Below are 17,451 nucleotides of genomic sequence, written 5' to 3'. Positions count from 1 at the left end.
AATTTCCGATCTTTTGCAAATTCTGCAGTGGTGTAACCCCTTAATTTCCAGTTCCCTTTAAGCAAAACTCAAGTAATTATTTTTGACGCGGTAATAAAGTCATGCGTTGCTCACTCGTACAGAAATCTATCCAAGAAAAGAGCGAATAAGTTTGCTCATTCACGCATCGCTTGCCTCGATTAGTTTTCTTTGTTTAACAAATTTCGACTGATGCTGATTTCCCCCTTCCGTGAAGTGGATCAAGACTTTGCCAAGGGAGTTCAAATTCGAGCATGCTAAAAATTTGTTTCGTGTTAGACTTACACGTGTTTAGTTTCTAATTAAAATGCTGGTTCATCCTTTATTCATTACCCAGCAGGAATCAGTAAACTTGAAAATATTTCCCATGAATCTTATTGTCGTTCTGTGACTGTGTGACGAATTTCAATTGGATCGCCAGGGTTGGACGTTAAGCTCATCCGACCGCGCGTTTTTGAATTGGTATGGGATTTGCTTCCTTTGGGGAGAACGGGCCCAAAAGTACGAAACTAAGTAATTAACGAAATAGATTATCACTCCAGCAAGCATGACCAATCGAAACACATCATCGGTGTCTGTTCAACTGTGACAAATGATGGATGATACTCACGCTTGCTTACCTCAACAGTTCGAACAGCTGATGTCAGCCGGTATATACTCTCCGTAGCCCCCTTTCAAAAGTACCCCCGCTAATGAGGAGCGTGGAGGTGTGACTCACTAAGTTGCCCTGTCAGATTGGATTTTATGATATCATCAAACATTGGGCGGAGGTGCGCAAACGAACCGGACTCGCTGAAATGACTCACTCCCATTGGATATTCGCGCACAAACCAAGCCGATAGATCGACGATGGTAGAAACCGCAATGACACAGTAGGCTGCGAACCTTAACTTTCGATGGAGCTACCGGATTGGATAGTTTTCACGTCTAGTTGACATCAGGTAACGACTCTCGCGATGGTGTGAAGTTGGATAGCAACTTTGATCACTGGGGATAAACTTGAAAGTCACGAATAGTAATATTGTTGTACCGTTTAATTCCACCATGTCAACGAAAAACTAGAAACTTGAAGGAAGTATTTGAATTTAACAGTTATGTTTATGAGACTACTGTCTGTCAAGTCCTCAGTTGCAAAGTTTCAAACACAAAAAATAGAAATCTTATTCCGATTGGCTTCCTCAATAATCCGACTGATTCGATCCAACAAGCATAACGAAAATAGAAAACGTTCTAATTTTAAAAAGTCAGCCGTAGGGTATAAATCCCACACAGCCAAGGTAAATTACATTCCCAACTGTTTGCTACTCGTAACGAGCGGTCGGGTTGACTAAAAACAGTGTAGTAACATAAGCCCTCGTGAAAGGCCGATGCGAAATGTCATGACAAATGTACAATAAAATCCATTTCATAAACGGGAAAGTAAACACCTGAGCCCCCCCGTACACGTTGGATGACAGCACTGGACATCGCCCACTTGGATCCCTTATTAGCCTTGGTTTTGTTTGTCTCCGTAGGATTGCAAAAGCACCGGATTAGCGAATCCCATTACATTACACTAGCAACCTAGCTTAATGTTTGTGGCGGGCACGAAGCTGCTAACGCGATGACCTCAATGGTTTCGTTTTCCCATGGTTGCTTCGATTACCTTCTACCCTTAGGCTTTAGCTTTTGGCGGTGCGGTGGCGCGGCGGTGCCCTACTGAGCAACAAAGAAAACCCAACCCGTCCCAGTTGGAACCGATCTCGTTGATATGTAGAAAAATGCACAACAAATTGAGCGATTTTCAACCGATTCTGCTCACCACTTTTTAGACGGAAACCAGTTCTATTGCGAAACATGTCGATATTGGCTTGTCAGCGGCCCGTGAGAGTCGTGAGCATTTACGTACACATCGAAGGGTATATGGTTCCAAGAAACAATCCAGAGCCTTTGCGGCGTTTTTTCAATTACCAAGTCATCTCGAGCTGCGCCCAGATAAAACAAATACAAACAGTTTTTGGGCAATGAACATTTCTAATGAAACACCGAAGCTTGAATTTTGCTTGAACTCAATCTAGATCTCAGACAACATCCCCGCTCAAAGCGTGTTTTACGCAGAGTATGCAATTAAACCACTTCTAGTGCAATTCGATCAAAATATTTTCCTCACTCCGGCACACATGCCTACGAGTTGGCTCACAATAAATTCCACCGTCATGGACATGGAAAGGGAAAGGCAGTATGAGAGAGTACAAAATTCCTTAACCTTACCGGTGTGCAGTTCTCTCCTGCATTCATTTACTTTTGCACACCTTTCGTGCATTAATTTGATCAAGCAGGAATTGTGCGAATGAAAGCAATAAAAAAAAACAACTTTATCCGGTTCGCTTTCCGGTTTTGGTAAACCCTTCTACTACAGCCAGCCAGTCAGTCAGTCAGTCAGTCAGTCAATCAGTCGGGGTCCAGTTCCGGTCCCAATTCCACTGTCACCGTTTTATCGTTATTACTGCGTCTTTTAATTCTGATCATTGCAATATATAAAAATAGGAATTCAGATCAGTGATCTGGTTGAATCTGTCACACGCTTTCAATTCAAAGATATTTCTACGAAAAGGTATATTTACATTATTTGAAATTCTGAGATTCAGAACATGTAACGCATCATGTCAGATAGCTTCCACAAAACAATTGTCATATATCTCAAATCCTCTCTTCTGTCTCGGCATCACTACAATGTAACTCGATCGCAGTGGCAGCTGGTCAAATTTAGCCAAAGTTGGACAGGACCAGACGGTTTTAGAAATGGTTTCCTTGTTTGGCAGGAGAAGATAAAAGTTAAGATCACGGGTAGAGTAGAAATCATTCTACTCTACATAACAATCAAAAGATGTGGAGCCCACTGGTGTGCCATGCGATGAATACATGTTACCAGTAGGAGGAATTCATCGGAGGAAACAATGGAATCAGTTGGTACGTCCGATGATTTAGTGCCTGATGACCTTCTGAGTATGTTCTGAGACTATGGAAATGCTTAAGAGATGTTCCACGATCCAAGAACTACTTGGGGTATAGTCCTTAGGGACTACACTGTGTCACAGCAAGAACCACAACGGCTAATACATTTTTTGTTTGTGATTCATACTTTTAGAGCTACACATTGCTTACTTGTCTATTTATAGCTGTTCCAGGCAGAGCCAGTGAAACATATTAAGCCCAGGTGGGTAATTATTCGTACCGGGAAGACCGACCCACTATTTTGAAGTATTATTTAGTCGATTTTTAAATAATATTTTTGTTTCGATATAACTTTGCATGAGACGCGTAAATTCGAAGCTTGAAGCGTTTTCGATATTTTGTTGTAAAACAAAATTGCGCATTTAAGAATTAAATACAATATAAAACTAAAAAGTTTCTTCCAATATTTGTTTGGAATATTAAGTCAGCAGTCTTTTAGGATCCGTATAAACTTTTTTGTGTTTGCAAATTATTTCTTTGATAATTTTGGTTACCCTGATCGTTTAGTTGGTTGGGATTGATGGTGAAAGATGTCTCGCATGAATCGAAAGCAATGTCTTGGCATTACATATCTTCTGTGGAATTTGGCCTTTCTGTTTCAACAGACTTCGCAGCCGATTCTTAGCATACAGAATCATTTTATGGCTAGTACTACGATCCTACTGACACTATAAATCATTCCACGTCGGGGCTCGAACATATGACAACTGGCTTATAAGACCAGCGCCGTATGCATTGAACAGCAAAACCCGGGCGAATCGAACGGTGCACAAAACAAATCCAGCCGCTGATGTGCATAGCACATTGTTAAAAAAAAAGTCCCGGGACCGACTGAGATGACGTTTGTATTGTCAAACTATCATCATCGTTCAGAAGACAAGTGTCAAATTATCACTTCAATCGCACCACAAACACTAAACTTACCGACATACAAGTGACGTTACTTTATGATTTACGAAAACCTAAAAATAACGAATTTCGTTTATTGATAAAACATTGCTTCCTATAAGGAAAAACCGGGCAAGTCCAGCAATGGTTTAAGAAGTGTTACCCGCACTCAGATTAAAAACAAAGATTTGTGGTATTCTGATTTCAACGTGACCAAATTAAGCAGTCATCCGAAAAAATACGAGCAAGTTTTGATAATCGTTATGGATGAACACAAAATCAAAGTCTGACTGAACTGGAAGTGCTTTTACGATCGTATGCGAAAATCTAGGCATGAAAAAAATCTTTTCCAAATAGGTGCCTCGTTCACTCACAATCTATCAAAAGCAACAACGCATCAACAATCCAGAGAGCTGGTCGGCACTGTTTAGTCGCAATAAAAAGAATTTCTTGCGTTGGTATGAAACAGTGGACGAAACATGGATCTATCTTTATTCTCCGGAGTTGTTTCAATATTTAGACGGGAAAAACGCAACAGGTAGCTGCAACAAGTATGGCGTCAGTTTTTAGATGCTCGAGGTATAATTAACGTCGACTATCTTGAAAAGGAAGTACCAACAAAAGTTTTTAGTTATTAATGCGTTTGAAGTATGGAATCGTACTCATATGAAGCAGAAAAAATCATCTTAAACCAAGACAATGCACCGTGCCACAAGTCAATGAAAATAATGGTCAAATTGAACGTATTGGGCACCGATCTGTTTCTTCACCCACCATATTCTCAATAACCTAGCCCCCAGCGACTACTTGTCATTTGATTTGATCTGAGAGAGTCATCGCCGCAACTGAAGCCTATTTAAGGCCATGGACAAACCATTCTATAAGTATGATATAAAAAATTTAGATAATAAATAAAGAAATTTTGCTCAAGAAATGTTGTATTCCTAGTTAGTTCCTGAACTTTTTGGACGATGTGGAAGCAACTTTCTCTACGGCAGTTCGACACTGAATTTGGTTTTCTGTGAGTAATTTTCTCAAATGCGAATGCACTCATTGAAGAGCAGAAATCATATGGAAACCGTGAACTTATGCATACGAAACCGTCATATCAATTAGAGGAATGACAATGGTTTGAAAAAACAGGGAGAAATAGACATTGTTCGTGGTTGAGTTGTAGATGTTCAAAAGCTAACCACTGTCTATATGGTTTTACTTCTATATTTTGAATTTGTACCCCGGTATAGAAAACAAAGACGCAATCCTACGTGAAAAGATTTTGAGTGATTTCATTTACGTGAAGATAAAGAATGGAAAGGCGAGATGTGACAAGGTTGATTTTAGCAAGCTGAAATCTTTTACTGACTTAACTTTCGCAAAAGGAGTTGAACTTAAGCATCTCATCAATGCAAATCACACGAGTCTCTGGTCTGCCGGAAAGTACCGATATAGGTCTTTTACCACTTACTATCCGAACCGACAAAAGAATAGTTATCAAAAGTTGTTACTTTCTACTTGCGGCTGCATTCTCGTACACAATTAATTCTTCACTATCTCTTATAGTGAAAAAGTAAAAATAGAATGATGGGTTTCCATCAGGTAGCGGTGAGTGCAGCGCTACTGAATACCGCTTACAACCTAGGCTAAACAGCCAGCACGCTGTGGCTCTGGGGGCATAAGCAATAGTTCGAACAAACCTTTCATTCTGATGTTCAACTTGCTGTATAGAGATTAAGAAAAATATCCATACAGTGAAGAACTCAATGTGTATAAGAATGCTGTCGCAAGTAGAAACTGACAACTTCTGGTAACTTTTCTTGTACAGGTTCGTATAGTAAATGGTAAAAGACCTTTTTCAGTACATTCCGGCATACCAGAGACTCGAGTGATTTGCATGAATGAGATGCTTAAACTCGACCCTTTTGGTTGAAGGTAAAAGTTAAGTCACTAAAAGATTTCTGCTTGCTCAAATGACCATTGTCACGCCTCTTCTTTTTGTTGTATATCTTCGCATCCTTGCTCTACCTTGAGTACTAGCATTTTATAATTCTGATTTTATTTATTATTCTCAGTTACAATAAAACTATTTTTATTGTTATAAATGATACTAATATTACTATTATTGTATTGTATTGTAGTACTACCCACCGTACCAACCTCTTTCACCGGCCCTGGTTCCAGGTAGGCTCCCAGTCGTCCAAGAACTTCAGTGAAAGCAGATCTTAAGATCTATACGATCATTCAGCTGTCTATGGATAGTTTTTGAATGCCGTTCATAGTCGTAGAGCTACATACTGCTTACTTGTGTTTTTTGAACTTTTCTCGGAACTTTTCTCGTCGTCCAAGAACTTCAGCAGAAACAGATCTTAAGATCTATACGAGCATTCAGCAGTCTATGGATAGTTTTTGAATGCTGTTCATAGTCGTAGAGCTACATACTGCTTACTTGTGTATTTTGAACTTTTCTCAGAACATTCCCAGTCGTCCAAGAACTTCAGTAAAAACAGATCTTAAGATCTATACGAGCATTCAGCATGTATAGTTATTGATCGCATGTGGCATCACGAACATAGACCGAGAACGATAAGTCCGTTAATGCATTCCGTTACACTGGTAGGTCTGAAGATCTCAACTGCAGGAAGTTTTTGGATGGATCATCGGTCACGTTGGTAGACCTTAAGGCCTTTTCCGAAGAGGTTTTGGAGGAGCAAGTTCTTCTACAGATCTCATCACAGTATGTCAATTTTCTGTAAATATTACTACGAGTACGTACCGCACTCAATAGTTATATTAAAGCGATTATATACAATATTTATTTTCCAGATAATTCTTGGATGCCCACGCTCTTATTTAGATTCTTTGAATCTGAACAGTTCATTAATGTACATTTCACAATATTCGATTCCCTGAAGCATATAAGATTGTTTTGTATATGCATATAAATTGAAATTTCCATCATTATGCAAAAACCTCTTTTTTCACGCGATCATCGCGTAAATTAATTAAAAAATCGCGTTACTTCAAATAAAACGCGTAAAAAAGTCGCGTTTAAAAAGGTTTTAGTGTATCAAATTCTCAGATCGATTTTTTTTCCTATTCGCAGCTTTTCATTCGCGCTCGTTCAACTACAGACTGCAATGAGTAGGAAATATTGCGATAATTAATGAAAAAATTCTGCAGCAAACTTTGAAAGTGGTTTTCTTCGAGGTAGGCTTAAAATACAGTGGCTAAAATCATGGAAGAACTGAAGAACAGAGGAAAAATATCGAACACTCTGGATCTCGTTTTGCTTTAGAAACAGGTATGTATCAATGACAATTCCATCTTCGGCTACGAACAAATCAAGAGTTCCACAGAGTAGTAATATGGGCCCACTTATTTTCGCACTGTTTTCTAACTATACCTAGTTGCTGATTCATCATGAATTCAAACTGATTTGTAATTGGTATTTCGTTTCTAGTTGTCTGTCAACATAAAAGTCAAGTAATTATTCCCTAGTACAATTTTTTTCTGACTTTGGTAAATCGTTGTATAAGTTTGCATAAAAAGTGTCTCTTCCTTCGAGATTATACACTGAAATTCATAATAACTATTATTGTTAAATGAAACAAATAAATAACTATGAAAATGACCTATCACCGTAGATAGTGAAGATTGTGCTCAGATGCAATAATCCAAACATACGACGGAATTCAATGGATGTTCTGTGCAGTGGCCACGACTGATGGCAACTAAAGTTTTCGATCAGAAACTAAAAGTTGACATCCACTCAATTAACAATGTTTTGATCCTGAACGACACCTCCGTCGACTACGTAAAGTTTTGTTACCAAGCAACAATGTGTTTCCTTTTTCCCCTGTGAATCACGTGGCTTCAAACGTTGCCGTCACGTTTCATTGGCTAGCACGATTGGAAACGTTCGTTTCACGTTTTTTTGTGTATTTACATTCGCGTCACGATACGAAAAACGTTGTTCAACCAGCCGCACGGAGGAAACAGATAATGTGCGATAATTTAATTATAATCCTGAGTTTATCAGTCGCTCGGTTTTTTGGCGAAAATCAAAACGTTCTGGCATTGGCTTAAGTGCTTTATATCACTCAGATAACGCTTTTGCTAGGCTTGTCAACGTTCCCTACGTTCACCGAATGTAGGGTTTATTTTTTGTACAGAACATGATTCAGAAACCTAGACCTACTCTGATCGATTTAATTTCCTATCCGATTGTTTCCACTTTCCAGAGTTGGCAACACGTTTTCCGCTACAATTTCCGTTTGGTCAGTCTGCTGATTAACAATAACAGTATTGTTCGATAAATTTAAAATCAATTGTTGTGGATACTACTCTTGTTTTGCAAGAAAAGTACTGCTCGCTTCATTCAGCATAAATCAGCATGATGCGGGGAACGGTGACTAGGAAAACTTGAAACCACGACATTTGATACTTGACGTGTTGAACTTTTTTTTCTTTGCCCGTCAAAATCAATGAACCGAACAAAATAAGCCGGAATAACATGATGTGAATCGGTATTGGATCGCTTGTATTATACAGTGATGGAAATAATAATAGGTGGGAGCATTCCTATCTCACAGGTCACCATATAAAAAATGTATTCAAACGCCATCTCGATATGAAATTACTTGCTCAATCGCCAATGTTTGGCACTGTCATAGTAAGCTGTCTGTCACTACCTTCTCAGCAGGCCGTTCAATTTTGTTGGTCTTTGACCGCTTGTTGAACGACATATTGCACGAAATATTCGTTCAATTTGCTGGAACGGTTTGTTGTTGTTTTTTCTCTTGCAAAAATAGTGTGAAAATTATGTGTTACCTTTACATAGAGAGAAAATTTGTTGTTATTCTACGTGAAGTAGAAGTATTGTGCAGGTATGTAGTGTTAGTTAAAAAAATAAGTGGACAAAACTTCAGAAATTATGCAGTAGTCCAAAGGGGGTTCAAACTCCTCATGTTAAAAATGGCTCAACAATGGACCTCTGTCTGCCGGGTTTGTTGAACGAAAAAAATGGCATTCGGTTCAACGGTCTGTTTCAAAATCGGCAAACGAAGGTCCCGTGTTGGCCTCCCGTTGAACGATCGATTGGACTTTCATTGGACCAATGATCCAACGTATTGGACCAATTAGTACCACCGTTGAACGTTTTTTTCTAAGAGGGTAAGACAAGAACTGACGGGGGGGCTGCTTTTGTTCCAAAATGGACAGAAAACAAGTTTATTGAAATGTATAATTTAGCTCACCAATGAAAATGAAAATTTTCAGAAAATATCTCACTTTTTTCAATCTCATTTGTAATAAATGTTTATAATGGCAGAACTGTGTAAGTAAAATCAGCATCAAGCCGTTTTTCTTTTTCGTGAATTAAAGTGTAACCAAAAAAGATTTGTTAAATTAGTGTAAACTCGAAAGTGTGTTTAGTTTTACGAGAAGAATGAACTGTTGTGTTCCACACTGTGGTCGCACTAAGCATTTCTATCCAAACTTGACTTTTCCGGTTTTCAAAAAATCCGGTAATACATCAACAATGGATTCGGTTATGCGTTCAACATGAGATATCTCGTGTTTTGTCATCAAAGCTCAATTAATTGTTTTTAAGTGTTACTTTATAATAAAAAATGCATTCACCAAAACATTGTTCATGTTTATTGCAAATCAAAAACCGAGTATAAAAATTTAAATTAAATAAATATTTTTTTCTTAGCATAAAGTTATTAAAAATCTGTAGATATGGCTACACTGTAGCCGATACGTTGGTATTTATCCCACAGGGCCAAAATGACGAGAAGGATGATTCGGAAGGAAGAAAAAGAAGCCAGTTGTCAGGTCTTGTCTTAGGTCTGTCATAATTCGAAATTTTTCGAGAGCGAGAAAAAGTGAAAATTAGTATATCAGTGGAAAAACAAAATGTCTTGTACTTATATTGAAAATTTGTCGGCTTTCAAACAGATTACAGAACCTGGATTCTAATCCACCTGAATTCTAAACATAATTTGGGGTTTAAAATTTAGTTTTAGACATCAGTTCCAGATTAACAAGTTCAGAATTTAAAACTAGGACTGGAACTGAATCCTAATTCATGATTCTGAAACTGGTTTCTTGACTAGATTTTGTAACTGAATTTAGTTGCTTAATATTAGTTCGGGACTCGAATCCAGAATTCTGATTTAGGATTTAACGAATTCATGAATGAATTTTATGAATTTTAGATCTGGATTATAAAACTATCTGATTAGATCTGAACTCCGAACATGAATCTTAGAACTGATTTCTGAACCAGAATTTATTTCCTAAGTTCAGTTAAATAATTCATTTCTAGAATTGTGGATCTGCATGCTGGAACTAAGTTCGGAACATGGGTTCTGTAACTGGATTTTGGATCCGAATTCAGTTCCTTCATTAAGGTTCGGAGTTCAAGTTCAGAATTCAGTTCTATAACTAAATTGTAATGAGTGTATCGAAAATAAGCTATCCACCAATTTTTCTTTCAAATTATGATAAAAAACGATATTATATACAAACTAAAAATTGATCCTTTATTGTACGAGGTTAAACTTGAGCATAATGAAAACCGGATGAAATTTAAGTTATTCCTTCACGAATTTTCGAATTTTTGATCGAATGCTCTTCATCAAGTTCCGGACAAGTGTTGAATCGCATTTTTTTTACGCTTGAGCCCAAATTTGTTTGAACTCCTGCATGTTCCCAGCTGCTTTACCAGTCTTTTTGAAGACCCTCTTTACGATTGCCCAGTAACGTTCGATGGGTTGAAGCTGCGGGGCAATATGGTGAATTGATATTTTTCACAACAAAATTTATACCCTTTCCCCCAAGACAATTGAAAGTGGTTTTGAAAAAGTGAGCCGACGCTAAATCTAGCCAAAAAAGTGGAGGTGTACTATGCTTCTTATATAAAGGTAGCAATCTCTTCTGGAGACACTCAGATCGATAGATTTCTGCATTTATTGTTCCGGTAGTGTAAAAAATGGTTGACTTCAAACCACAGGGACATATTGCTTGCCATACCGGTACCTTTCGACCGAATTTCTCCACTCGAATCGACCTCTCCGCATATGTCACATCCTCCCCAACGACGACAGTAAAGTATTGTAGACTTATCGTATATCAAAACGCATGCATCCGGACACTGCAAAAGACGCGAATACAATTTCCGGGCCCTTATTGCTGCTCGCTTCTTCTGTTCTACACTTTGTTTCGAGATTTTCTGCTTCTTCTTGTAGATCTTCAGTTGATTTCGCCTCTTGATACGCTCGATCATTCCGACACTCGTTCCTGGTTTTTTGGCCAAATCACGTATTGACATTGGTTTGTTCTTCATGATTAGAGATACCACTTTCAGTTCCAGTTTTATCAATTGAAAACAGTTGCAAGTTAAAACTTATCGTAACTATTTAATAACAAAATCAGTTATGATGTTTTATTTTAATTTGTAAGACTCATGATAAAGTTCATTAATTGGAAAAATGAGTTCTTCTGTTGCTTTATATCGAAATATAATGATCAGAATTTTGAAGAACTAAAAGAAGAAACCAGATCACTAAATAAATTATTCATTTAATCAAAAAAAATCATTAAACAATTTTGGATGCAACGATGCTAAAAGTTGGCTGTGATAAAGTTTTTCTGTGTTTAATTGGCTATCTAATTTATCACAACGTTTGTTATAAATTTCTGCTTTCGGACTTTTGTAGTTATATCAAATTCAATAATAATTGTGATGCAAACGTTTCAAAATCTGTTACGATTTTATTTCCGCTGGAGTCTTTTTTGTTATGATTTTTGTTATTATAACAGCTTACCAGTCAAAAATATTTCAAAATTGGTTACAAAATATTTCTGAAATAAATTACTCCAGTTGATATAATTCTGTTATTACCATCTGATCGGGAAACGTACAGCATGCTGTGATCTGAGCATAAAAAACCATCACAAATACATGCGTACAACACAAATGTATGTGGACAGCTTATTTTCGATACACTCCTTATTTCCATAAGTCTAGAACTAAGTTTGATCTGGATTCCGAACCTATATTTTGCAACTAAATTCTAATCCCGGATTTCAAAGTGGTGTAGGTAAAAAATTGATTGCAAAAAGTACAGTTGTTGTCATCGGATAAACTCTGCAACCATTGGAATATGCCCAAAGTATTATGCAAAGTTTACCTCCACTGAGTAAATTCACAGAAAAAAACTGTATTTGTTTTACTGTTAAATGCAGTAAAAGTTGTAAAATTCACGTCTTCCAGTTATTCACCCGCTTTTTGGTGTATTACTCAATGAACTCTGTTTTTTTGGTTTTTGCAATGACTGAGCGGAAATATATATTGGAGAAGCCAAGTGAAAGAAAAACTAACAGAAAAGATGAATTTTTGGAAAAAGATACGCTCAGAGACAGGACTCGAACCTGCGTTCTTATGCATTCCGTGCATACGCGCTACCATTTCGCCACTCTGATCTTGCTTTAGCCACACTAAAACTCACAGAAACAGTAGCAACGTACATCGAACATGGTTTACATCCTGGCCGTCATCCGACCGACACCTTATATCCATTAAAAGAAGGTGACAAGCGATTATAAATACACTCTCCTACTGAATGCTTGATCGGAGAAATAGGTATAAAGCGAGAGGACTAGTGTCTGATGGACAGAGAAGATGTTTGGATATAAGGTGTCGGTCGGATGACGGCCAGGATGTAGACCATGTTCGATGTACGTTGATACTGTGTCTGTGAGTTTTAGTGTGGCTAAAGCAAGATCAGAGTGGCGAAATGGTAGCGCGTATGCACGGAATGCATAAGAACGCAGGTTCGAGTCCTGTCTCTGAGCGTATCTTTTTCCAAAAATTCATCTTTTCTGTTAGTTTTTCTTTCACTTGGCTTCTCCAATATATATTTCCGCTCAGTCATTGCAAAAACTGAACTTAGTCATGGCGTTTTTACGTCAAACTAAAAAAAATTAATAAATCTGTTTTTTTGTTACCAAGTTTCTGTTTTGTAATAAATCTGATACATGAAACGATCGAAATAATTGATGCATTAATAGTGAGTAATCATATAAAATATTGAATTTCATATACATTATTTATTTAATAACTGTAGAACTAGAAGTATTAAGACGAAGCTCATTTAATTGAAAAATTTATTGAATAAAATTTAAATTGCGTAACTTCATTATCAACAAAAAACTAGGTACTATTATGATTTGGCTGGAGTATGAAAGAGAAACAAAATCAGTGTAATTTTTACAGTTTCAATAACCTTTCGGACTTTCCGGCCAATTGGAAACAATCATCCATAAAGGCGAAATCAACTCATGCGCCTTGTCATTGAACTGATTTCGGAAAACACGAAACACCCTGAACAAGGTAGGCAAATAATACATATGATGAAACAAAGCAAAAAAAAACAAGATCACTCACCTCCAGCTTGATCGAGTACTCATCGATCAGCTTTTCCTGCTGCTTCTTCAGTTCCTCGTTTTTCTCGAGCAGTGCCTTGCCGAGTTCGGCCGCCAGCAGCAGGTCGGCTTCCTTCTGGTGCAGCTGAGCCCAAACATCCTTGTCGGAGATTTGACCACTGTCGGGCGGCCGCGTCTCCATGTCGATGATGTAGTCCTCGAGTGTCGGTTTGGACCTGCTGTGCTTATCCATACAAATGGCGCACGGTTATTTCAAGGAACGATAGGAAACCAATGTTTGATGCTGATGGTGGGATGGTTCTTAGTTTATAAGTTGAAATTGTTGGGATGATATTTTTTTATTTGTTACTCTGAGAATCGTCACTGCAAATGATCGAATTGGAATGGATGTTGAAAATGGATTAGTTTCGAATTAAGGATGTTTGAAGCTAACGCGGTCTGTTAATTTTATTGCGATTCAATCTGCCCAGGTCGGGTCGCACTTTTCGGTTTTTTTCTTTTCACGCTCTCGATTTTTCTCCCCGACTAACCACGGCTGCTGAATCAAGTTATACGATTATGTCAGCACCTCTCGTGTGATTCAATTTTCGAAATCGGCACCACCAATTTGTCTCGAAACACTTCACCCCGCCTATTGTATTTTGATACATCGCTGCCGCTTCAATTTTTCTTTGTTTCTTCTTTCTAACTTTATTACAAAAGGAAAATGCACAACACACTAAGGTTGAACAATCCAAGCATCACCGATTTTCTCCATTGTCTTACTCCAAGCTCGAACAACAACGCTTTCTTCCTTCAGTTTCCTGCCTATATATTGTTAATTAATTCTAATTCAACACTTCTGCTGCATCGGATTTGAATTACTTTCCGGATTCCATCTTCTCAGTGGCCGGATGGAATCACCGCCAACCGCGGATATTGTTTCCCTATTCATACAAGCCATAAACCAAGGCAGAAAATGAAACAACGTTTCCACGCCGAAGACGAGCACAAAATTTCCACAAGTTATTTAGAAGCAATAGTTTCATCTATCTAAGCTCTATTATCGTCAATTTTCCACTGTCTCGTGTAGGTCAGACTAGGCAAGTCTAGCGCACAGAAGAGCTGATATTTCGTTTTCCATGGCTATTATTTCCACAGGGAAAATTGCAACTGGTATTACATTTTGCGGCCCACAAGAAATCCGCACACATAGTAGGCCGTTGGTAGACGCAAGGTGAATTGCGAATTATCTCTCAACCTCCTTCGATCCACAAGCGCGCAAACTCGATTGCAGTTGATTTTCGCGATATATTGTTCCTTTCGATTTAAAAAGTACATGATCGCGGAGCAACGCTAGCGAACTTTTTCCATCTCGTAGCTTCAAGTGAAATTCGGTTCCCCATCGTTCGGTGGGCGGGAGTGCCGCTGCCGTTGGGAAAAAGTACATATTGTTACACATCGTTGTACGGTCGGTTCCTCTTCGCCAATACAAAACACCGCACATCGGCGCTGCAATGAGCGAAAGTTTAAATTAAATGGAGATTAATGTAAAAAAGCCACCCGCCAACGTCGCTGCATGCCCTCACACAACAACAACAAAAAAACCTCCCCATGCACCTCGCCGAGGTCTTGCAAGGTGCTGCCATTGCATGGAATCGGGAAGTTTGCGCGGTTGTTGCGGTGGCTGTTGGTTATAGTTGCCTTACCCATGCGTTGTTGTGTTTGTTCACACGTTTGACGCTCCAATTGTTTCCCCTGCCGGTGGTGTGCCGGCAGTCGCAATGTTGCCGAAAGATGGCACGTACAGAGCACTAATGTTGCTGGTTTTCGTTTGTTTGCAAACCGGTGACGACTCGAAATTCATCAACCAAGGCAGCATAAGAAAGGGAGATTCTGAATCGTGAGCAGTTTGCCCATCATGTGACAAAGAGTCACGTTAGCTTGGACAAATACGTTTCAGGAACTCTTTTCCATTTACATGAGAAAAAATATCGTGGATTTTAGAGTTTCTCCATTTCGTGAAATCAATGCCTGAATAGAATTCACACATTGTTTGAATATTTTTCCAAAGAGCTACGATTCCGTTTCTGTGAACTGAACCATGATAACGGTTCGGCTCTGCACTTTCTAATTATTTTTCAGGATTACTGAATCAAAAGGCATCAAAATTCAATTTTGTCCGAGGACGAAAAATCTGCACATTTTGACTCATGACCTTTTAATTTTAACCTATGAAGTAAACCGTATTCAACCACCGGCGACTTAGAAGCTCAACTACATACTGGAACTAACTCTACACACTTAAAAAAAATCCCTGTGATTTTATATCTTATTAGATGCACATAAAAGGAGCGCCGCAGTTCACGCAAATTCACGTGGAAGAACATTTAATATTGTGTCTAAAACTCCATGACATGAAATTCGTTGAAATAAAAAAAAGAACACTGATAGCAACCGCCGCGACTTGGACCGAGAATCATTGGATCGCAAGTACGTCTGATAACCGACTGAGCCACGGAATCACACACCTGTTTGGCTGGTAAAAGGAGCATTTAAATGCATACAGTCACAACTTCTAGCATTAATGCAAGCTACAGTCGAAACCAGTAAAATTCAAGCTAATATAACATTAAGTCATAACAAATGAAATTTTCCGTCATTTGACAAATTAGGTCTTTACGAATTACATGGTAGCCCGCCCCTCCCGAAATTGAACACTTTTATTTATTCGTTTGATACATATTATAAAACATCGTTGAAACCTGTTTTGATCTACCTACTGGTGAAATGATGTCCTTCTAACTACTGCTAATAAAGACTGTCCCAGAAAGTATGGATGAACTTTGATTTCGCTGTAAATAATTCACAAGTGTTAGATATTCAAATTTTATTCGATATGCTGATAATATTAGACTACAACAACAGAATATTATTCTAAACATTTGCTACTTAGCCACTGTAGACTAGCCGTACAGAACCAAGAAGACAAGTTTTGGCACTTATTTCCAATCTTTTTCGAACTGTTGAATGGTTTCAGCTACCGAGACATGTTTCCTAAGATGTACCTTCGTTAATGCCCAAAATTCCTCAATTGGTCAAGGTTGTGGGCAATTTGGTGGATTCATGTCTTTTGGGACGAAAGTGACATTTTTGGTAGTATACCATTCTACCGTTGATTTCGAGTAGTGGCAAGAAGCAAGATCTGGCCAGAAGACAACAGGATCTTTGTGGCTTCGAATCATGGGTAGAAGTCGTTTTGTGTAAACATTCCTTGATGTATATTTCGCTGTTCATTGAAGTAGTGCACAGTGGGGAAAAAACGATCAAAAACGCGACTTTGCTCAATAATTTTATAAAAACATGAGCAAACATTTTCAAAATTAGTATTTCTTATGCAAATTTTTCTGTAGAATCGATTTATGATAGATAGAAGATCCGCAAAATTCACTATCATGCCCGTTTTGCTCCAATTCCTCTTTTATCTAACTTTGCTTTGAAAACTAACTCAGGAAAAAATTCAATTCCACCAATCGGAAGGTATTCCTGACATGCTCATAAGTTAGATAAATGGATTGTTTTTAATAAGATTGACCGCAAACAACTGTATTCTGTTTTACCCCAGTCATCTTCTTCCGTGAATTTACAGAAAAAAGTTCTACTGATCGGTGTTTGGACCAATTTTGGTTAAACAAGACAGTTCTATGTTTCGCATTTAACCTCAAATAATAATTTACAGATAGTGTTCATGATCGCATGCTTCGTGCTAAATGGTTTTACCCCAATTTTCTGACAAATATAATTTTATGTTGAATTCATATCATGTACAATACATTTGTAATCCAATCAAACACAATGGGAATGACAGTACTAGCCTGTTTAACTTGTTTTACCCCTAATTTATTTCATAAGTCGTATTTCTGGTTAAACTTTCTTTCGCATACCGAAAGCAGGCTGATTGTGGCTGATGAAAATCAATTGATATTACAATCATTCAGTAAAAACCATTCAAGCGAAGAGGTTGTGTTTCGATTGTACTGGCTCGTGAGTTAACGGCTGATACCGAGACAATTCTAAGCTTCAGGTAGTTAAACTGCCCATAGCAAACGTAATATTCGGGGC

At 38.1% G+C, this 17,451-nt stretch overlaps 1 protein-coding gene across 5 annotated transcripts in view; it reads right to left on the bottom strand.

Moving 5' to 3' along the window:
- LOC131432745 (bicaudal D-related protein homolog) overlaps positions 1-17,451 on the bottom strand; it is a 106,531-nt gene that overhangs the window by 55,484 nt on the left and 33,596 nt on the right. For 3 of the 5 annotated variants that reach the window (XM_058599231.1, XM_058599233.1, XM_058599232.1), the window contains exon 2: positions 13,352-13,713. In XM_058599231.1, the coding sequence (XP_058455214.1) occupies positions 13,352-13,582 (231 nt within the window). In that variant the 5' untranslated portion in view covers positions 13,583-13,713. The remainder of the gene's footprint in view (positions 1-13,351; positions 13,714-17,451) is intronic. The other 2 variants (XM_058599234.1, XM_058599235.1) reach the window with 2 other exon arrangements.

The sequence above is a fragment of the Malaya genurostris genome, chromosome 2 (genome assembly GCF_030247185.1).
Source record: "Malaya genurostris strain Urasoe2022 chromosome 2, Malgen_1.1, whole genome shotgun sequence".
In the NCBI taxonomy this organism is placed as follows: Eukaryota; Metazoa; Arthropoda; class Insecta; order Diptera; family Culicidae; genus Malaya; species Malaya genurostris.
Note: the sequence above shows the minus strand (reverse complement) of the source record. Positions and strands in the feature narration are given on the sequence as shown.